The following is a 23869-nucleotide window of genomic DNA, read 5'->3' as shown; positions in this document are numbered from 1 at the left end:
TAACATGGTCCCCTATAAGCATATGCTTGCTGCATTTCACAGCCTTTAGCACAGCCTGGGTTAAGATGCATAGCCTGTAAACCAACCCGCAGTCAGCCGTTTCGACCTTAATGGGTCTCATCAGTGTGAGGTTGGTTATACTGGCTTTGCAAAATGAAGTATGGGATAGGTTTCACCACACTTGGTTAAGTTATGGTGGGTAAAAAAAGTTATATTTTTATATATATATATATATATATATATATATATATATATATATATATATATATATATATATAGGCAATACGATACCGCATCAAGATGAAATATCAGAGGCAGCATTCCAAATGGTAGTCAAAATATTGTATTGAATCAACAAGACATCATTCCAACGTTTCGGTCCACAAACGGGACCTTTATCAATCACTGGATAAATTAGTACATCATATGGCTTTATGGCCCTAACAACACAATCAATGAGTGCATTGGGTGGTTAATGTGTGTGGGCTTCAGCTTTAAGGAAAACACTTCAACACTTGTTGAGTAGTGTTGGTTTAAACACGTATTGTAGTAAACATTTGATGGATATTTTTCTTTGGCCAGTATAATGTACACACCTATGAGAATATTCTCCCTAAACATCTTAGCGCAGACATGGAAAATGATGTAATGCTGTAGGAATGGTAGCATTAATAAGGCCTGGCAGCCTGTGGGTCTCTGGTATGTTATAATGAAAGCACAGAGCTGGGAATGTGTACAGTCCAAACTTAGTGAACAAAAAGATAAGCAGAGTCCGTCCCAAATTCTTTCATGCAGACTGATAACTTGCCTGTTATCTTGGAATAAAGCCTGAGATAAATAGTGTGTGTGTGTGTGTATATACATATATATATATATATATATATATATATATATATATATATATATATAACACACACACACACACGGTGAAAAAGGCGACAAAAAACTCTACCGTATAGCAAATAAAAAGATCACTTGTGAGCACATTCACATGTCTTAGACAGGTCTGTAACCCTGCTTTTCACCATTATCCCCAGCATACAGTGCTTCCACTGCAGCATGGGATTCTGGGAAATGACATGCACGGTGTAGGTGATAATGGCGAAAAGCAGGGTTGCAGACCTGTCTAAGACATGTGAATGTGCTCACAAGTGACATTTGTATTTGCTAGATATCGATAGATAGCTATATCTTGTACACTGTACTTCCCAAGATTATAGGAAGAGGTCCTATACAATGTAAGGTCTCCCCAGCCTTCCTCTATTGTACTATAAATACGTAGAATTTGACAGCAGATAAGAACCACTTGGCTCATCTCGTCTGCCCATTTTTCTATCTGTTGTAAAATCTCAGACCCTATTTGTTCCTGTCTTTCGGATTTACACTAATAGGTCAAGTTTCAAAAGCTCGGTACACTATATTTTCATTTATGAAGAACCCTAATGTTGGTGCCCTTAAAGGTATTCCAATCAACAAATCTACATTTCACTAGGACCATTATGGTGACTAGAATGTTGAACGGCTACCAACAGGAAATGCCGGCAAGCCTTGTTCTTGGTAGTCTGAAGGAGGATGGCTGAAACATCTGCAGCTTGATATCCCATATTCTAACCTTGGTCGTGGCAAAACATTCACCACCAGAGTTGTTTAGTGTTTAATTGTCGGTATCTGAGGCAGAAGGAGAAAATGTTACATTCCAAGGTCACACGCACGGACATTGGTCTTGAACTAGAGACAGCTTTGCTCATGGTCTTAGAGTATTTCAAACAGAAAGCACATGTGCTTTGCAGAGAGGGTTAATTAACACAACAAGCATTTTGTTTGGAAGACCAACTGGAGCATAAATGTCTGATCGTGTAAAGTATATTCTGGTCAGCTGCTAATTGTTCTGTCCTCATTGTTGAGAATGTGAGGCGGTAGACATGAATATGAATATATCTGAACTTATATTATTATTCATTGGGCAATTATATGAACTGATTTCTATTACCAGAGACACTGAAAGATAGAGAGCTAACCTTGCAAATGAGAGCTCCATTTCATAGAGCATTGTACCAAAGCAGCAACATTCAGCTATACAATGCTATGGGGCGGTGGTGTTAATGGTGAATTGCGATCAAAAATGGCCCGACCGGCTGAAACAGAATATGCCCTCGTGCCTGCCATTTGGCTTAGTAATTGTCAAATTGGGCTTCAGAAGTTATAGTCAATGTAGCAAATACTAGACAATATGCATCATACACTACATTATACATGCTTCATTGTAAAAGGTGCAGTTTGATGTAGGACCAAAGTGAACTAATGGCAACAGGTGTTCCCAAAACTAAAAATAATGCGGTTCAGCTCCAGAGGACTCCCCGGTTCCAATGCTATGACAAAAGAAATAAAAATAAAATGTTAAGTAGAATTTGCATGGTCTTGTCTGATTTGGTATTAATGGCATGGCCTTTTGAATTTGTACTTCCAGGCACAGGCATCGATCACCGTGCCCTGCTTAAACAATTTGACCATCTCAACCACAACAATCCTCATTCCTTTGAACCAGCAGACTTGGATATGTTGATTAAAGCAGTGAGTGGTTTTTAAATTAATTTTGTTTTCTGACATTGAGTGACATCACAGGGTCTGCGTGACATCACAGGGCCTGCATGACATCACAGGGTCTGCTGACATCACAGTGCCTGCATGACTGTGAGAAGTGCTTAAGCCAACAGTGGTACTCAGTGGATGGAAGTACTGTACGAGATGCGTATTGAGGGGAAACGGATTACCTGGGTATATTAGAAGGGTGTGAATGTAACTGGGCCTGGAAGGTAGGTTAGGGCTGAATAAAAGAGGAAGGGAAGAAAAAGGGCAACACAAGGTAAATTGGGGGACAAGGGAAGGACTCCGTATCCCCATAATACATGGTGGCCAACTCCAGTCGTCAAGGGCCACAAACAGGTTCGGTTTTAAGGATATCCCTGCCTGAGCACAGATGGCTGTCATTTTGACTGTGCCACACTGATTAAGTCACCCGTGCTGAAGCAGGGATATCCTGAAAACCTGACCTGTTGGTGGCTCTTGAGGACTGCAATTGGCCACCCCTGAGAATAGAAAACAAGAGGTACGCTCCTGTTTTCTATTCTAAATATGCAATTCCACTTGCTTTGTAGTCAGATTTTTGTGAGAGCCTCCTGTAGTGTTCAATGTTGCAAGAATGCTGCTTGGGATGTTAAAAAGGATGCACATTGTGGATTTCATTGAGTAATGCTTAAGAGACCAATACTTATCAATGTAATTTTGGCATCCCTGCTTTCATCTCTCCCGTCCACCCCTCGGATCAGCGGGTATGTGTATTGTACAATTATGCTGCTGTTCTGGTCAGTTAGGTTTAATTCCTATATTTGAAATAATCTTCAACACATCTGATATTTGTAAATATTAACAATGACAGATAAATATAGAGGAAGCTCACTCACACTTATTTCCATCCTTATGACTACCTAACCCCCATTATTGACCCTCCTGTATCTACTATATGTTTTGACCATTCTAATACCTTTTTAAAGAGATAATCCAAGCAGTTTAAACATTTAAAAAAAAAATATATGCAGCATTTAATTACCTTTTTATTGGAAATTAATTTGCTAAGCTGCCAATCGATTAGTTCTCCCATCAGCAAAATCCCAGGGTTCACTAAATGGCTGTCTTTCCGTTTCAAATAAATTCTTCAGTTAGTGTAACTCAGCAGCTACAATGTATTCTTACAGTATATTAATATGGTAATATTATCTATTGTTAGTTTGCAGCTCAAACTGCTGGGAACATTGGCAACAAATGATCACAAACAGGAAAGTGTTACAAATATCTTGCACTGCTGGGGAGGTGGGCTAAAGCCTGCAATAGAAATCAAAGGATGCTCAGTATTCAAGCAGCAGTTCAAGCTACCGTTTTTTATTTTATTTTTTTCCCCCTTTAATATGTGAATCAATACAATTCACAGAACTGATTTATTAAAAAAAAAAAAAAAACACACCACACAGAATACTGGTTGGATTGCTCATTTAAGACATCATAACCACATTTTGCATTATGGTAACTAATATCATGCAGCAGGTTTTTGTCTGTTTGGATATAATTCACAAATGATATAACTGATGACATCACAGGTGACATGATCCCAATCACACAACCCTCAAGCTAACATGTAATCGTGGTCGCTCTGAAAATCCAATTTGCAACATTAGAAAAAATACAGGAGCAGCCAAAGTTCTTCCCGCGTGCGAGATCAGTGTTTGGGACGAGAGGACAATGTCCAACAAACACGCATTAGAGACTCTCGATCGAACACGTCAGGACCTCCGAGGCAATGAAACTATTATGGGTGTAGGTGTTGCTGTTTTAGCGGGGGATTTCGCATTCAGAAGCAAAAAAATGGAATTATCCATTTATAAAACTCTTTTTTTTTAAGAATTCCTGAGCAGCGCCGGGTACTTTTAGCTAGTCTTTTTTTATATTGCTGTTTTATAAGCTTACCTGATGCTACATGCTATTGACGTTTTAGCAAATAGTTGAAGGCTTTTCAGCAGCTGGCTCACAATGGCTACATCTCTACATCTTACACCACGATTTGAACAAAAGCCAGAATCCAAAAGCACAAACTATTTAGAATTTGCAATAAAAGATGTGCACTAAATTTGTGTATTCCTAGCATTATTTTATAGACACACCTAATAAATATTATGGCCTAGAATAGAAAGATTCATCCACTTCTTACCAAAGTACTTTAAATGTTATTTCAAATAAAACAAGGAAAGGTGCCACGATTTCACCAATAGTTGGTACTTTATAGGTTTTGTACTTTTGACCATCAGAATATTGGTAAATGGCCCTTTTCTATCTCTAGGCAACAAATGATTTGGAAAACTACGATAAAGATCGTCACGATGAGTTTAAGCGTTACGAAATGATGAAGGAACATGAAAGGAGGGAGTATTTGAAATCACTGGATGATGAAAAGAGAAAAGAGGAGGAGGCCAACTATGAAGAGATGAGAAAAAAACACCGGGAACACCCCAAAGTTAACCATCCTGTGAGTCATATGTATGTTTATATATCTAGATGTATTGTTTATATTTAACCAGGTGTAGACTTGGGGTGTTAGAAAAGGTGTTGCGTCTACCAACCCAAAGGTTTTGTAAGAGAATTCTTCTAATTTTATTTATTTATAAAAATGTGTGACCAGGAAGTAATACATTGAGAGTTACCTCTCGTTTTCAAGTATGTCCTGGGCACAGAGTTCTAACAATACATGGTCACATTAAAAGAACAGAGGTTCTACAGTCACTTCACAGACATTTCATGGACAGATAGAGTTTGAAAATTGGATACAGGGGATAAAGGCCTAATGAGTTTCAAATTTGAAATAGAGAAGCTTTAACATCAACAAACGGCTCACACCCTTTGGCTACCCTTCGACTGCGTCAAAGGCTGTCCGCCTTTGGGCGACACAGATGTACACTGAAGGGGTTCAGATTGAATGCAGTTGTGAATACAAAGATCTTTGTGTCCTCTTGGCTCATTAACATTCCAGTGGGTGCGGTGGATGTTCCACAAAGTACAAGCAAATGTTAACCCTGAGCACACTGGTCCTGTGCAGAGGGGAGTAGCTTTTGGGGAGCCCCATCAGGCTGGGCGCCTTTGGGGCGATGCAGATGTATACTGAAGGGGTTTTAATGACTTTTAAGATATTATTAATATTGTTTATTTGTAAAACGCTAGCATATTCCGCAGCGCGGTACAATGGGGGTATTTATATTCATGATTCATATATGGAAAGCGACAAAATAGGTAGAATTATTTCAAATCTTTTATAGGGAAGCAAAGACCAGTTAAAGGAAGTGTGGGAGGAGACCGATGGACTGGATCCTACGGACTTTAATCCAAAGACATTTTTTAAGTTGCACGGTAAGGAAAGTAGTTCTTTTAATCAGAATATATATATTTTTTTTTTTTTTTTACATTTATAGATTTAAATCTTGTTTTCTTTATCGAGATTGACTTCCTTCAATAGGTCAATAGCAGTGGTCCCAGAAATGACTGTGACCTAAACGATGTGTGTTCTGTAAGATGAAGGAACTTTTGGGGATTGGAGAATAGGACAATATTTCATCAGCTGCAGGTTCACATGACAGGGGTTGGTTGTTAAAGCAGAAAAACAAAAAACTTTTCAACACAACTATTTTAGATTTTTTGTACATTGTTGCACGTGTTTTGGGATATAAGAGACCCATGCAGAGGTATACTCAGGGAGACGGATTTGGGGGAAATTAAACATGGCTTTATTTTGTCTGTCACTTTAAACAGTATTTTAAGGCAAAACATAATACAAATAAACAAACATCTACCCCTGTGTAAGGGCTAACTTACTTCCCCAGTCCCCATCTGCAAGGCTCGGGGGAGGGGCTGAGGGGGGGAAGCCCCTTACCCACCTACCACCCACCTATCACCCCAAAGTCTCAAGGTACCTGCATGCAGAGGCTCTTTGTGGCAGTCTCTGGGTCTAGGTGGGTCCAGGAAAAGAGGTCAGTTGTCTTGTTATCAGCACAGCTCTTCTGTGTGCTCAGGACTTCATCTTCCTATGTCAGCCCAGTGTGTCTGTGCTTCGGAGTATCTTGTTCTGTCCCCAGCAGGGAGTTTTTACCCTCCTCTGATTACCCAGGTGGAGCTGGATAATTGACTAGCTGTAATTAACCATCTCTCTGCTGGATTTTCAGACCACTAGCATCGGCTTTATTTAAACAGGGATAAGTCCCTGTTCTATGGGAATAATGTAATTTATTAAAAACTCCCGTTAGTCCCACATAATGAATGTCCGTTTCCCCATTTCCAAGATCGCCAGTAGAATTTGAACTAAACCCCAGACTATATCATTTTACAGATACGAATGGAGATGGACTCATTGATGAACAAGAATTAGAAGCCCTATTTACAAAAGAGGTAAGCGGTTTTCTTATCTTTAACACCATTTTAGTCCATGTAAAGGTTCCTGTTAAATGTACCTTCACAGTAGAATCCTATGTTCTACACTTGAAGGGACAAATGAATCTGTAACGCATTGTTCCACATTGTGCAGCTGGTTGCCATGGCAATGAAGGCAATTTATTCTATATCAGTAATTAGTAGTGCAAAAAAACAATGCTGGACCATATTGTGCAAGATTTCAGGGATTTGTCTGATATGATGGATTTTTTTTCAGCAAAGTTAAGTCGTTCCTTATTTCGTTTCAGCTGGAGAAAGTCTACGACCCCAAAAACAAGGAGGACGACATGGTAGAAATGGAGGAAGAGAGATTACGAATGAGGGAACATGTTATGAATGAGGTAGCTGCTATATGCATCAATGTGACTGGTTATAGCAGCCAAGGGGCACAACAAAACGCAACACTTCCATATACCGAAATAACTGCCTCTCTTTTTTTTACTAAACCGTGTGTATGTCTTTATTTATACAGCGCTATTACTGTACGTAGCGTTGCACAGCTGTAATACACGTGGCAATCATATAAATAACAAATACAAATAATACATCATGGGAAGAAGTGCTTCAGACATAAAAGTGACATTTGGGAAAAGGAGTCCCTGCCCCATCAGAGCTAGATTTAATGTGATACCTTTTTTGCTTTGAAGTACTATTTCAACAAATATGTAGCGGTGTTTGTGAATGTTGTAAATATCTTTTTAAATGGTGATAAAAAAAGTCTGAATATACTGTAAACTCCCCATTAGCAGCTACACAATCACATTGTGGCTTCACACCATGTATTTTCCTTCTAGGTTGATGTTGACAAGGACCGGTTGATAACTTTAGATGAATTCCTAAGAGCTACAGAGAAGAGGGACTTTTTGGAGCCAGATGGCTGGGAGGTAATGTTTGTAGTATTAATGTTAAGTTCGTGTGCTCATGGAGTTAGCCAGAGATCTAAGCAGACCTTTGCAAATAGAAATATACAGCAACAATGTATCCTTATTTCGGTTTCATTATATGTACACAGCTGGCTTCATGTTTAATACATTTTCATTACATACGGATTTGTGATTCAGTAACTTAGAACTACTAAGAATCATTATTCTGTATATCAGTATTTTTCAACAGGAGTTCCTGGGAGCCTTGGGTTCCTCTGGCATCCCTAAAGTGTTCCCTGCAATTTTCAGGTAATTTGAAAATTGTACCAAATATAGATGAATTAAAAATGCATCTGATCTCAGACACGATATTAGAGAGGGTTGTGGTTCCTTACAATGCATCTGATCTCAGACACGTTATTAGAGAGGGTTGGGCTTCCTTACAATGCATCTGATCTCAGACGCGCTATTAGAGAGGGTTGGGGTTCCTTACAATGCATCTGATCTCAGACTCGCTATTAGAGAGGGTTGGGGTTCCTTACAATGCATCTGATCTCAGACGCGCTATTAGAGAGGGTTGGGGTCCCTCAGAATTTCACAATATAACTATAAGGTTCCTTAACCCACAAAAAGTTGAAAAACACTGCTGTATGTGAATATGTTGCATATATGTAGGGCAATCTGACACACACAGCCCTGCCTATGAGAATGACATGGTACTAATGACAAGTATCCTTGCATAGAGACTGCTCATTCATCTTGAAAGCTTCCAACCCACATTGGAAAGCAAATAGGATCAGGTTTTAAAAATGTTAGGAAAACAGCTCATGAAAGAGAAGCCTATAATATCAGTGCTTTTTATGATACAGTTCATGTTTTTCCGCAGAGTACAGTAATCAAACAAGGACATTCCCACCAAGCTTGGCAAACCTGTGTCAAATATTTCTGTATGTTTGAGAGAATGCAACACAGGATTCCCTGAAACATTGTCACGTTTTCTTTCCGTCTCCCACGCACGTAGAAATAATATTTACTGCTCCATTATACAGTGTCTGTTCTGTGTCTGCATCTTAATACGGAATCTTAAGAGACCGCGCTGCTCTGAGAAAGGGACCTCGACTTTCTGCTTTTTCTTTTACAATGCAGTTTTTACAAAAAATGTTGTCGCAGACTTGATATGGATAGCATGAAATTAGCAGTACGTGAAGATAACCCTGTGTTTTCAAACTTTTGTCACACGGAACCAACATTCCAGAATCTGCCCTAAATGTATCCATGTCAGTTTGCTAACTTTGGGGACACACTGTTCTATATCATGGCCAGTAAAGGCGCATTGTTCCAGCTCTGATCTGTCATGTTTTGTTCCTCATTTTTATGAGGAGAAGGATTGGCTCAGTGGCGCTGACTCTAAAAACAATGACAGCGTTTGAATCCGGGGGGCCTGTTTCCAGTGCCGGTGACCTTGGGCAAGTCACTTTACTCCCTGTGCCGCAGGCACCAAAAACATAGATTGTAAGCTCACCTGGGCATGGACTGTCTATAAGATTCCTATGTGCTGCGTAACGAGCGCTATTCTGTCATTGTGACGCGCTTTGAGTCCCATTGGGTGAAAAGTGCAATATGAAATAATAATAACTTTTATTAGTTTCTTCTGCTGGCGTTTATTAAATGTTATATTACTGACTTCAGTGACAAAAAGGATTCTCAAGTGTATAACAGTTTGTTTACATTATCGACACTTTATTTATAACCATGTTTCTCAATTTATTTTTTGAATGATGTTCCAGTAAAGCATTAAAAATGTGTTCAGAAAAAGGTGATTTGACCAGTCTGTTTTTTCCGTGTAATTACGTACAGACTTTAGACCAGCAGCAGCTGTACACAGAGGAGGAGCTGCAGGAATTTGAAAAACAGATTTCTCACCAAGAAAATGAGCTGCAAGTGAGGGCAGAAGAACTTTACAGGAAGCGGGAGGACCTACAGAAACAGCATGAGCACATCCAGGCTCAGAAACAAGAACTACAACAGGTAGCATGGATATGTGGGACCGTATACAACCTCTTCTACTACTGCGTCTTTATTGCACATGTAATGACATGGCGCGAACGGCACACCTGTGAACACATGACAAGGGTTAATACACACCACTAGGTTTACAGAAAAACAGATTACAAAAAGATACAGTACAATATATGCAGACAGTTTCATCAAAATAATAAAGGCAAACATAGAAAATGTAACTTGAGCTACCACATAACATTTATCCGATTCCTTCCAAAGAGGTACTGTCCTTGCAGCATGACAGGTGAGAATTCACGGATCTGACATCAGAGTACGCCTCCTGTTAAATTCTAAGGCCTCGGCCAGGCTCCCTGCTTGCTTGCTGAGGCTCAGGGAAAGCGGGTGCTTTCCCTGGTCTTGCGGTTGCTTACCGCACGCGCTGTCAGGGGGCCGTCAGGGGGCGGGCGCGTCACTGGCCGGGGGCGGGCCAGTGACGTCACGGAGCTGGTTCGCCCTCATTGGGCGAACTGCTCACGTGACCGGCCTGTCGCGCCGGCAAGCGGGGGAATTTTAAATTCCCCTAAGACCTACGCTTCCACGTGCTTGCGGAAGCATAGACGAGCCCCTACTAAAGCCGCTCTAATTTTGGCTGTAGGGGCTCAGTGCTGAGCGCGCTCCCGCCAGCAAGCAGGGAACATGGCCGAGGCCTAATTCATATCCTCAAATACATGGCTCAAATTCTAAACTTCCTGCAGGGAAAACTGGACAGGCCCACCTTTCTGGGTGTGTCCTTCACCCCTTGACCCCTTGGCCTGGAGAGTAAAAAAAATTGGTTTATTTTTCATGAAAAATGCTTTAGAGTATGACATGTTTTATTACTTTTTCCCCGGTAGGTTCTAGGTGACGCCACCTTCACTGTTGCATTTGTAGAATTAATATACACATGTAGACACCACTTTTGCCAATGCAAGTTCTGCTTTTGCACAAGAAAACAGATGGAGATATAACATAGATCAACCTGGTGTTGTTGGTCTTAAATAAATCCTTCACATCCTTGATAACTGTATTGTATGCCAGATATCTCATATTTAGTGTATCTATAAGAATCTGGTTGGGGGATATTTCAAGATTATGAGGTCCCCTTTAAGGCGGATACCCCAGGAATTCTGGTAGATCTGGGTACTGTCGCTAGACATCCATAATATGCACATATAATTTTAGTGGGCCATCATTGATAACCTCACTTCTAGACAAACACATAAAAGCTAGGCATGATCAGTGGCCTGACCTGCCATAAAAACAATTAATTGTATTTTTAAGGTACAACTTTTAACTAAAATGAACGGTTTATGTACCAGTCTATTAAAATACTGAATATCTTCTGGCATTATCATTACATGGCAGATTCCAGGCAGTACAATGACTTTCTGTGCCTGTGGCAGGACTGCACACTTGGTAAGGTCCCAAACTGCATCGTGGCATGGGTGGTATAGCAGTTAATTACAGCAGGAGCTTCCAAAGTCTCTCCCCACAATGCTTTGCATCCACAGTGCCACGGATATTGGAGGGGCGTTGCTTTGGAAACTCCTATAGTATTTGACAGGTTTACCACCCATGCTATCGGCACAGACAATAGCATACACCCTAGCGCATGAAATGGTATAATTAATGAGAGCCTAAGTTCTCCAGAAGCAGATTGTGCCACGGTTCCCAAGAACACAACAATATTTGCATGTAAATTATTTAAAATATACCTATATTGAAAACATTTACCAAATATATAATTTGGTTACCTAGACTTTGTTCAAGCTTGAACACAATTATACACTAACAACAACAATTATTAAAATAACCTAAACTATACCTCAGTTCTCGGACAATAACGCTATTAATTAAATATATTATTCTATGTTTTTATGGTGATATCACACTAAACATATCCCTTCTCGAACAGTCTAGCCTATACTGGAAATGACATTTCTTTTATAGTACCAGTAATAGCGTTATTGTCCGAGAACTGAGGTATAGTTTAGGTTATTTTAATAATTGAGTCAGTCCGGCGTTGCTGGGAGTCAGTCCGGCGTTGCTGGGAGTCAGTCCGGCGTTGCTGGGAGTCAGTCCGGCGTTGCTGGGAGTCAGTCCGGCGCTGCTGGGAGTCAGTCCGGCGCTGCTGGGAGTCAGTCCGGCGTTGCTGGGAGTCAGTCCGGCGTTGCTGGGAGTCAGTCCGGCGTTGCTGGGAGTCAGTCCGGCGTTGCTGGGAGTCAGTCCGGCGTTGCTGGGAGTCAGTCCGGCGTTGCTGGGAGTCAGTCCGGCGTTGCTGGGAGTCAGTCCGGCGTTGCTGGGAGTCAGTCCGGCGTTGCTGGGAGTCAGTCCGGCGCTGCTGGGAGTCAGTCCGGCGCTGCTGGGAGTCAGTCCGGCGCTGCTGGGAGTCAGTCCGGCGCTGCTGGGAGTCAGTCCGGCGCTGCTGGGAGTCAGTCCGGCGCTGCTGGGAGTCAGTCCGGCGCTGCTGGAAGTCAGTCCGGCGCTGCTGGGAGTCAGTCCGGCGCTGCTGGGAGTCAGTCCGGCGTTGCTGGGAGTCAGTCCGGCGTTGCTGGGAGTCAGTCCGGCGCTGCTGGGAGTCAGTCCGGCGCTGCTGGGAGTCAGTCCGGCGCTGCTGGGAGTCAGTCCGGCGCTGCTGGGAGTCAGTCCGGCGCTGCTGGGAGTCAGTCCGGCGCTGCTGGGAGTCAGTCCGGCGCTGCTGCTGCTGGGAGTCAGCCCGGCGCTGCTGGGAGTTAGCCCGGCGCTGCTGGGAGTCAGTCCGGCGCTGCTGGGAGTCCGGCGTTGCTGGGAGTCCGGCGTTGCTGGGAGTCAGTCCGGCGCTGCTGGGAGTCAGTCCGGCGCTGCTGGGAGTCAGTCCGGCGTTGCTGGGAGTCAGTCCGGCGCTGCTGGGAGTCAGCCCGGCGCTGCTGGGAGTCAGTCCGGCGCTGCTGGGAGTCAGTCCGGCGCTGCTGGGAGTCAGTCCGGCGTTGCTGGGAGTCAGTCCGGCGCTGCTGGGAGTCAGTCCGGCGCTGCTGGGAGTCAGTCCGGCGTTGCTGGGAGTCAGTCCGGCGCTGCTGGGAGTCAGCCGGCGCTGCTGGGAGTCCGGCGTTGGTTACAATGCGAACGTATTTATTTATGGACTTTTAAAATGTGAATTGTATAAAGCAATTGGCTTATTTATCAATACTTTCTGGCTACAATACTTAAACAGTACTTCTGCAAATACAACCATTGCTTTTATTACTTTGACATATCTGATGCAGTTGTTTGCGCTAGTTTTCATGAGCGGACGCCCATAAATAGCGCCCAAACGGTTTTTTTCTTTGCTATATGTTTGTTGAAGTTGTCACGTTGTTATACTTACAATAATGTGTTCAGGAGCATATATATAATCATTATTAAATTATTTGTCCTTCATAGAAGATGGGGTTTATCAAAGCGCGATTTGCGCTATGGTGCAGGTTTCGCCAATTCAAGCACATTATCTCACTGACGAGTCTCGGACAATAATCCTTTCTTTATTCTAGGTTGTACAACAAATGGAGCAGAATAAAATGCAGCGAGCAATACCTCCAGCAGTTCCAGATGCGACACTAAATATACAGCCACGTATGTAACATGTACAAATACATTTTGACCATCCAAGTTACAGGGCTGGGGAGGCCTGCCGTCAAAGCCCTGTTTTGTGTTTTACTTGCTCAATAAGCTTTGAAGCAGCTTTTCCATGTCTAGGATGCTCTGCGCTCCACTCTCCATCCAGAACCTCCTGGCATTGAGAAGCAGCGTCACAGCACATTGAATAGCAGCCTTCGAGCAAATTTTATAGAGCATTCAAATATACAGAATGCCCTACGGCAGAGGTGCGCAGTCTCATTCCCCTGCGTCCTCCTGCCGGCAGTCCCCCCTTCTCGGCCCCTCCCCCCCCCCCCCCAATACCTTGGCTCCGGTGTTCTGACGTAACGACGTCACGTTGCCATGGCGACGCGTCACCACAAGCCCTCTGAGCCAAGGTAAGGGAAGTTACACAGGACTTCACCGCTTCCCCAACATTTAATTTAAATGCCTTCAGGAAGAGCGCGGGGCCTCTGAAACCCCCGTGCCCCGCAGAGAATCAGGTGGGACGCTCCCCGCAGTTTGTGCACCTCTGCCCTACGGCATATATCCCAATGCATGACGAGCAAATGGAGCACTTTGCAATTTCTCATAGCAAATACATTAAAACTGGCACTTACTTTGTTTTTCAGCTGGAGAAAAAGTAGTCCATTTGGGCTCTCAACAAGTGGGGAACGCTCCGCCTCTTCCCCCTGGACACTTGCCAGAAGTCAGCGTGTCGCAGAGCCATCAAGGTTCATAACCACCTGCGCTGCTAAGATTGTTGTTTTTGTTTTCCTTCCTTTTTTATTTTTTTTTACCCCAAGGCCAGTGATGTCTAAAAGAGCGTGCGCCGAGAAGATGCCATAGTCAACCATTTATTTATTTTACAAGAACGCCTACATCGTCCAAATCCAAACAAACTCGCATACAGCAAGGGTTTTCCAAATGAAAAAACAACCGCAATTAAGTAGTGAATTAGAGCATCTTCTGAAATGAGATAACCATGGAAGAAACGGCCAGAAAAAGAATCAGACTTTTAACCAATGGAAAATATCCCCACGTTGCTTGAGTTTGCAGTAGTCTGCACCGCAGACATTGACGTACCTACCTAGGCCTATCATGTTAATGCTGCTGGGGAACTAGATTAAAAGATGCCATTTGACTGGAGAATACTTTTTGGGACCAAACTGAAAAAAAACTAATTTCCAGATCAACATTGCACAATTATAGAATCATGTAGGATTTATTGTCCATCTTTGCAGTAATACACCAAGAGTCAGATGACAATGGGGTAATAAGTTGGTCGAGTTTATTAATTTGCTAGCCTTAATTACGCTGGACAGTACACGCTCATGGTCTGCTCAGCGAATATTAAGCTGGTAATGTGTTCTTTCTGGAGTTGGTGTAACCAGTTGTTGCCTAGTAATGTCATTCTCAGTAAGAATACACCATAGGATTTGTAATTATTTGGGAACATTGGATAGTTGCGTGGGGAAGAAATACAATGTGGCGTAAGCTTTAAACCCGCCGCATACAAAGACTTGCGGCGCAGCAATTGTGTTTTTTTTTTTTTATTTGGTTCCAAGTCAAATGGAAGAGACTTTTAAAGGTGCAATCCCATATAGTCTGACCGTTTAATTTCGTAGGGGCCTCTGAAAGGGGAAGTGTTTGTCAGTCAAGTATTGCCTTTACCCTTGTCCCCACCCTGTCACTAACGGAGAGCCAATAAAGTTGTGGAGCGAGGGGAAGTTGCAGAACACACAGTGACATCCCACAAAAGGGAGCAGCCAGAGGAAATCAAACCACTCCCAAGTCTAACGTCAAAAAAATAAATAAATTAAAAATACTTACTGTAGATGTGTCAGATTTGGGTACAAAAGGTATTAATTACACAGCTGAGAACTTTTAAATATGTCACTGGAATTAGTTCACTTTAGTCCTAGGAGGGATCTCCGTCCTGGAAACTGTTTGTAACATTGAAAGGAAAGAAAAAGGATGAGCCAATACACATAACTTTGTACCCCTGTACACTATGTGCCTTTAGTAACACCGACCTAACAAGTCTTTGTAGCTGTCCAAAACACATTGATTCGTTTTACCTCTGTCAATTGCTTTAAATGGTACAATGACCACAAGTGCTGCCTGGTACATATTCTACATTGAGTAGCTAACATGCTACACAAAGCCACCTACTTTTTCTTTGTTGTTTTTTTGCAAAAAGTGACTTTTTTTTTTAAATTCCAGGATCCGTCCACTTGTATCCCAGCACTGTAGCATTTAGAGGCTAATTCTTATTTTCTTGGAATACGAGAGAAATAACAGAGTGATGTGACAATAGTCACATGCAACTTGTTCTCTTTTCACAATATAAGGGAAATGTCAGGCTACCCTTAATCATAGGAGCAAGTGCTAAAAAAACAAACGGTCGACACTGTGTAGTGCAGATCTACTCGAACAGGGAGGTGAACAGTAGGAGTGTGAAGAAATCAGCAGACTAAAATGACACAGCATCATTCCACAAATAGCTGCTGAAATGCATCATTATCTTAAGCAACATGTGCCATTTTCATTCTAACTAGCTGCCTGAGCCAGCAACCCATTGTTTTGCAAAGGAAAGGTCCCTTCAGTATAATAAATATTGTAAAGGGTATTTAAAGACTGCTGAAAAGCCAAGAAGCTACTTGATAAATATTGTGGTTACTTTGTGGCCACGGCATATTTTGAAGATGATATTGCCTGTGAGCCCTTTTTACGTTTGTGAGTGTAAAGCCTTCTTTCTAGTTACAACCTTAGGAAACCATTGGATTTTGTAGAATGCCAAACCGATACGCCAGCGTGTTCTAAGTCATGGGTGCGCAAGATTTTCATGGTGGGGCATGGCGCTTAAGAGGCCTAGCGTTCTTCCCCAAAGCATTTCAATTAAATGCCGGGGAGCGCGGGTGAGGCCTCTGTCAGGTCCCTTACCTTATCTCCGACGGCTTCTGCAGACGTGTCGCCATGGCAACACGGCGTCATATGACACCTTGATTCCGCGTTGCCATGGCCACGTGATGTCATGAAGTCAGAACGCCAGAGACATGGTGAGGAGGTGGCGTGTGCAGTGGGGGAGAGCAGGCAGGGGGGCGCAGAATGAAAACTTTGCGCACCCCTGTTCTACACGATGGTATCCATCTGAAAATGGTAAGGCTGTGTACAAGGCAATGTCATTTTGTCTCTAAGCAACATTAGTACAATAATACCTCACGCAAGTATGGTCATTTACACAAAGTAACATGGCATGACTTGCCTATGGTCACATGTAGCTTGTACTGGTTCTCAGCCAAGCAAATTCCTTTACCACTGCGCTATTCTTCCTTCTCTTTGAATGATCGATTTATCTGTGGATGTGTCCTTTTTGTTGAAGCTGCTACTGCCTTTGAGGGACTTCACATTGATGGCAGACTCATACACAGAATCTTTGTTTAATGCAAAGTGTAATGGGTAACAACCTACAGCCCCCCCCCCCTTTTATTTAAACTATCTAGTAACCATTTGAATATAATTTAAACTTGTTTCTTTTGAACATGTATTATACTTGTTTTTGTTTCTTAAACAATTATATTCAATCTTTTATTTTTTTAATTATTTTGTTCCTATGTAACGGTTATTGAACTACAAATTGAGATAATGGAATAACATCACATTTAGAATCTGGAGAAACCCAGATTTGTGTTCCAATTCTAGTACAGTACCTTATATTTGGCCAACATGGCAAATATTGAAAGAGCTATTTATTCACATGCTGTCAAAAGTACGTTCCAAAACGTATAGATAATTTTCATGGAACTGGCAAACCAAATGGCAATTTCCTTCCTCTAGTTCAGTAATAGGAAATCCGCTTTTCTGTCCCACAGGACTCCCGCTAACGTAAGAGTAATAAAGCCACAAAAAAAATAATCACCCGAGATAGAGAGGACGGCTCCTTTGGCCTCCGTGCATGAGGGGTCAGCTCTGAAATATGAAACCAGCTATATTTTTTTATATTTGTAACAATTTTCCATCCGACCTATGAAGTCTCTTCAAATGAAATACAATCTCATATGGTACATATTTTACAAACACTGAGAGGAGAAATATTGGGGTATATAGAATGTACTACTAAAAGATTTATTTACGGATCTGTGATTGTCAACCCATTATTGAAAGTTATCGCACTTTTGTGAATAATCCATTCAATCTTTGATAGGATTTTTATTTTATTGTGTTTGTGTGGGTAAATGTTGTAAAGGATTAGATTTTTTTTTTGTGTCAGTGCAATACCTGTAAGAATGAAATACAAATCTTTGTATAGATTAAAGAAAAATAAATCTGAACATGAAAGCAAAAAACTGTGTGCGCATTTTACTAAAGATAAAATTAAGGAACTTGTTATAATATTTAGGAAGATGAATCCTTGGGGGTAACAATAAGGGTAAATCAAAAGTAAAAAATCAGAGGATTCAATCAGAAAGTTTGTGGGAGCAATGTAGAGCAGTAAGGCATGAAACACAGCACCTTCATCCAGCAGTTGATTCACGAGGGATGATGGTGAGATAGATATCTAGATCCCAAAATACCAGCACACTGTAAAAGGTGAATAAACGTGATTTATTCAGGGATTGACTTTTCTGAAAACAGCATTTAAAAAACCCACCAACTAGAGTATATAACCCTGAACATGCAAAATGGCACCAAAACAGCGCTCATCAGTTGCAACACTATGAACCAATCCACTCTTGTACAAACAAGTACATGTCGGTGTGTTTGCTATAACAAGAAGGTAAACAAACATTGCTCCTTCACCATTTTTTTGTTTACCTTTATTTGATACCAAACACACTTTATTGACACATCTTTGTACACAAGTAGATTGGTCAGTGTTAGTGCAACTTATGACAACTGTTTTGGTGCCATTTTTGGCCCTTATTTGCACACACTTACATTTGACACAATCACAAGCAAGAAATTGAGCGATGAATCAAAACTAACATTTGTGTGCTTTCTTTACATGGATACGCCCCCCCCCCCCGTAGCATAAAAAGCATATGTGGGCTAGGAGACCCCTGCTAGCCACTTTATACGGGACCGTATTAAGAGATATTGTCTCAATGTAGAGTTTTGTGTACAGTATGTGGCATCGGAGAAGTCCCTCAAGTTTATATAGGGGATCACCGCCATCCATTTTTCACAGCTGTATGCCATGGTGACCCGGTGAATTTAGAGTGAATATCTTCAGTAGCTGTTGCTTGTGGCTGCTTGTGGCTTCACGCTACCAGGAAGTCAGGGTCCCCAGGAGAAGTGCTGGGTATTGGTGCTAATCATTTTGCTCCTCTATATGTTGCAATCTGATGCTGACCAAGAAGATCATAATCAACTGGTCGACAACAAAGAGCCAGTCTTCACAGATGGTGAAATGCACTTGGAAGTACAGGGTTCATAGTGCAAAAAGATACTCTGGTTGGCCACTGCAGATCGTCGTGACCTGGTGTCTGTCATCAGAGTCCTGTATCAAATCCAAGGATGGGTGTAAATATCATGGTGGGCGAGATGCAGATGCACCAGTGGGGCGGTCCATTAGGGTGACCCATCTCAGAATGATATAGGGTTTGTACTTGAATCCTGGCAAAGTATTATCTTTTAAGAACCAACTCAATTGATAGTTCTCATTAAATCCATTTGGGGATAGAGTGCCAAGTCTGAAAACTAATTGGCCTCCAATTGTAGTAGAAGTCTGTCCATGTCACCCCTCAGGGAACTGTATTCAAGTTGTGGATCTTCATTTGGAAATGTCATGCCATGGGTTGGTGGTTGAAATTACCACCCCCAGATTTGCTCTAGTACCATCCCAATAGCGGAATGATGTAGGTCCATGTGTTCTCTGGACGTATGGCTCATTTTGCAAATGTGATAAGGTCCCCACAAGCATTTAATAAAGTATACCACATACTTTGTTTAACTGTTCATGAAATTCTGATATCTAACATTAAAGCCTTTCTTAGAATGTCTATGTTTATCTTGTTATACGATATTGACAATTAATACATCCACAGAAAACCCCAGCAAGCTATTTTTGGGAACCCCTGAGCCCCCACAATATATATATGGATGTAAGTGTAAAAAAGGAGAGCTATTGAGCGTGGCATATGTATAGAACAAACAGTGAAGCCCAATGCTACATCCAATATGACAAAAATACACAGTAAAATACTTATATATTCTCTTGAAAAAGGGTAATTTAGTTTAACCCTTTGGCCAAAGCATTGTAAGCCTGTGAGCCACGACAAGGCAGACGACACCTGTTCGCAAGTCCTAACACTACCAGATAAAATACTAATATATATATATATATATATCTCTATTAGGATTAAAATTCTCATTTACCTCTATTAGGAGGGAGAAAGACCACCATTGGATCTGTATCCAGTAGAATGAAAAGACCTACTCACTTGGGAAGTGGGGAGGGGCGGGCTTAAAACCTGGGAAGGAGGAGCCACTAACCTCCAACAACTGAGACAGCTGAAAATAAATTAACAAAACAACAAAACCCCAGCAAGCTCTTTTTGGGAACCCCTGAGTCCCCACAAAATATATATATATGTATATGTCAAAAAGGAGAGCTATTGAGCGTGGCAGACGACAGAGAAGCCCAATGCTACATCCAATATGACAAAAATACACACTCCCCACTTCCCAAGTCCTTTCATTCTACTGGATACAGATCCAATGGTGGCCTTTCTCCCTCCTAATAGAGGTAAATGAGAATTTTAATCCAAATAGAGATATATTAGTTATTAGTATTTTATCTGGTAGTGTAAGGACTTGCGAACAGGTGTCTGCCTTGTTGTGGCTCTCAAGCTTACAACGGTTTAGCCAAAGGGTTTAACTAAATGACCCCTTTTCAAGAGAATATGTAAGTATTTTACTGTGTATTTTTGTCATATTGGATGTAGCATTGGGGATGTAGTTGTGGCACATTGTGTCTCGCCAAATAAAAATGTTTTCCTATTGGTGAGCTTTTCTTTTTTTCATTCTCAGGGTTACAATTCCTAATATTACTTTTATGTTCAAATATACGTTGTTTAACAGGTCTTTTTGTTTGTCCTACATAGTAGAGGCCACAAGGGCATTTTAGTAGTTATATTACACATTTTGTGTCACGTGGAGAAAAACTTTAGTGGGATCCTGTACCCTTTAGAGGGGTGTGTAACTTTGTCTCCTTTTATAATACACAATTACCACAATGTAACCGTGGGAATGTACCGTTACATTGCGGTGGTATAATTAGTTTCCTAGTTTCGATGTCTCCTTTCATTCGTGCATTACCTACATTTTTCCCTCTTCTGTATGAAAACAGTGGGCGTTCTTGAAAACACTTTCCACAATGTCGGTCTCTTGGCATAAAGGACCAGTATTTTAGGACGCTCTTCCTTACGCTTCAGGAATTATTGTCAAATGAAGTAATAAAAATGAATCTTTTTCTCTTCTCAGATTTAGATTTTAATAAGGTTGGTCATGGTATCCTCTTACTTGTAGTTTTTGTTTAAGCACTTCATATCCATTATACTGTATCCTCTGTCCACAACACTCAATCATTTCATTTGCTCTTAATTCATATAATGTGTCATTTGAAGTTATGTATCTTATTCTTAATGGTTGTCTTCAAATCAATCCTTTCTTTAAACCTGAGGGGTGAAAACTGGTACCAATTAGCATATTCTTTCTATCCGTTGTTTTTTTATAAAGGCCTAAATTTATCCTTACCTCTTTTTTGGTTAGAAGTACATCTAAGTCGTGAATCTTTGTACTGCTTGTTTCATGGGTGTATTTAATAGTCTCATGGAGTCTGTTACAGTAGCAGAATTATCCATTTACAGTTAATTGACATAGCTAGTAAGACATTGAACAGGTGTTTATCATTACTTTGCTATTTACAGTCTGCGTGTTCACCACTGACCTATAACTGTACTTATAACTTAGCTCAATGACAGTTCTTTGCATAGTGGATTCTCAACTTGGTCTTTGGTAGCACCTGATGGTCAAATGTGGTACTGCAACAGTCATTTGTTTTGTTACTCAAATCTGCAGTATATTTTATTTATAAAATGTTTTACCAGGAAGTAGTAATACATTGAGAGTTACCGCTCATTTACAAGTGTGTCCTGGGCAGAGAGTTATGCTAATACATGGTTGCATTCAATTAACAGTGGAAATACATTCAATTTACGTACATTTCATGGACAGTTAGAGATAATGTACGATTATGGGCCAATGTAACAGTTACAGACATGGTTAAAATTGTGTTAGAAGAGTTAGGACAGAGCTGCAATGTGTTGCATTAGAAGACTTTACCCAACCCAGTGTAGCCCTTTTTCCCTCTAATGTGAAGGGTCTACTAGTGCTGGCGGTACCTGTCGGCTCACAGGGATCTGAGCCTCCGCTACTGGCAGCCTGGGGTAATGAATATACTGAGCAGCAGCGCCTCCACCTGCACGGGATCCCAATTGAATGGGATAACCCTGAGCATAAACTATTAATAACAGTCCACAGATAAGGGTAGCCCTGATTGGTTTTGGGCTATAGGTCTGCCCTCCTCCTGGCAGTAATACCTAGTAAGGTAGGTTGCCAGGAGTAATCATGGGTTTTCCCCACTCATTGCAGTGCATTGAGTCAGAGAAGGTAGTGTAATCATACCTTGTGTCCAATCAGAAGCACAGGGGTGGTTACTACTGGATCTGTATTTAAGGGACTGCACTTCCTGTATTTAGACAGTTGCCTCTACTGTGAGAGAGGCTGGTCTACCCGATTGCAGTGTGCAGGGCTCTGTACACGGTGTGCCCTCCCTTAGAGGAGCAGTGGGAGACTGTTCCCCTAACTCTACCAGAGAGTAAAGGAAGAGCGGGGACTGCTCCTGGTGCCCTTTGGCTGGGAGTGAGTCCAGGGACATCCTGGGGGTGGAAGCCCTAAATACTGATACCTTGCTGCTGAAAACAGAGAGATAAAATAAAGGACACTGTGTTTTACCATACTTCTGGCCTGAGAGTGAAGTCTATTGGGAAGAAGAGAGAGGGATTCTCCTGCAGAGACTTCTCCCCATACACCTGGGGGCTGCAAGAGATGGAGGCACTGCACCTGTAAATACTATTCGGGCAAGACCCCAGAAGCCTGTCCTGTCATTTCCCAACAACACCATGCGGGAGACTCGGGCCCCCAGTTACCAGCAGGTTTGCACCACACTCAAAGTAGTAACCAGAGCAAGTTTCCCCAAGATAGACCCTATGTGAGATTGAGGGGGGGGGGGGGAGGGGAACAGGGTTACCTAAGAATAACAATAATAACATATATTGTGAGCAATAACCATAAACCACATACAGGCAATAGCAATGCTAATGGTTACAGCTATACCTCCCTGCGCAGGGTGTTATCCCACTACCATGTATCCCCACACTGTGTCCACAGTACCAGAGGTGTCCCTTGGTCACTTCACCCAATAAGTGTCCCCCAAAAGATGCACACCCCTCTAGGCGTGATCAGTGCCTTATTATACCGGTGTTGGTGCACGTTTGGCACAGTGTGTCCACACCCGGGCGCGCTAACAACGAGAAGCAGGGGATCCGCTGATCCAAGAATATCCTCCGCTGAATGGGATGTCTCCCTCTGGAGTGACTTCCACAATGTCAGGGTCGCCTAGACCTTCTGCCTAGCCATAGTTCTTTGTCCACCGGGTGTGCTGCTGCCTTCTGTGTGCTCTATGGTTCCTCTGTCTGTCTGTCTGTCTTCTTGTTGCTCCTGTCTCTGTCCTTTATAGCTTCTGCTTCCTGGTTGGTTCAATTGCCTTTGTTTTGAGTCAGACTCCTATTTCACATGCCTCTGTCTTTGATCCTGATCTGTTCCTGTATTTGATTCTGTTCATAGTAAAGGCACTTGCTGGTAATCTGGCTTGTCCCTGTTTGTTCCCTGGTCTCAGTCCCTGCTCCCCGGTCTCAGTCCCTGCTCCCCGGTCTCAGTCCCTGCTCCCCGGTCTCAGTCCCTGTTTGTTCCCTGGTCTCAGTCCCTGCTCCCCGGTCTCAGTCCCTGCTCCCCGGTCTCAGTCCCTGCTCCCCGGTCTCAGTCCCTGCTCCCCGGTCTCAGTCCCTGCTCCCCGGTCTCAGTCCCTGCTCCCCTGTTCTGTTCCAGTCTCCTCGTTGCCGACCTCTGCTTGTCACCCGACTGCGCTGTCTGCCGGCTGCCTCGGACCCTCTGATTGTGACCCCTACTATGCTCCAGCTGTTCTGGCCACCGAGATCCTACCCGCCACAGGAGTCTCGCGTTACACACAATGATGCTCGCTCACTCTCTGGCAGTCTGGTCCAAGA

At 42.3% G+C, this 23869-nt stretch overlaps 1 protein-coding gene across 5 annotated transcripts in view; it reads left to right on the top strand.

The window, feature by feature from the left end:
• Window positions 1–17866, top strand: part of NUCB2 (nucleobindin 2) — a 53992-nt gene extending 36126 nt beyond the window's left edge. For all 5 annotated transcript variants that reach the window (XM_075567712.1, XM_075567711.1, XM_075567715.1 and 2 more), the window contains 9 exons: window positions 2468–2571; window positions 4889–5074; window positions 5859–5949; window positions 6923–6981; window positions 7272–7364; window positions 7818–7907; window positions 9744–9914; window positions 13433–13514; window positions 14150–17866. In XM_075567712.1, coding sequence (XP_075423827.1) covers window positions 2468–2571; window positions 4889–5074; window positions 5859–5949; window positions 6923–6981; window positions 7272–7364; window positions 7818–7907; window positions 9744–9914; window positions 13433–13514; window positions 14150–14259 — 986 coding nt within the window. In that variant the 3' untranslated portion in view covers window positions 14260–17866. The remainder of the gene's footprint in view (window positions 1–2467; window positions 2572–4888; window positions 5075–5858; window positions 5950–6922; window positions 6982–7271; window positions 7365–7817; window positions 7908–9743; window positions 9915–13432; window positions 13515–14149) is intronic.
• Window positions 17867–23869: the final 6003 nt, after the last annotated feature.

Source organism: Ascaphus truei, chromosome 12 (assembly GCF_040206685.1).
Source record: "Ascaphus truei isolate aAscTru1 chromosome 12, aAscTru1.hap1, whole genome shotgun sequence".
NCBI classification, from domain to species: domain Eukaryota; kingdom Metazoa; phylum Chordata; class Amphibia; order Anura; family Ascaphidae; genus Ascaphus; species Ascaphus truei.
The sequence above is the reverse complement of the archived record's forward strand: the minus strand, read 5'-3'. Positions and strand labels throughout refer to the sequence as shown.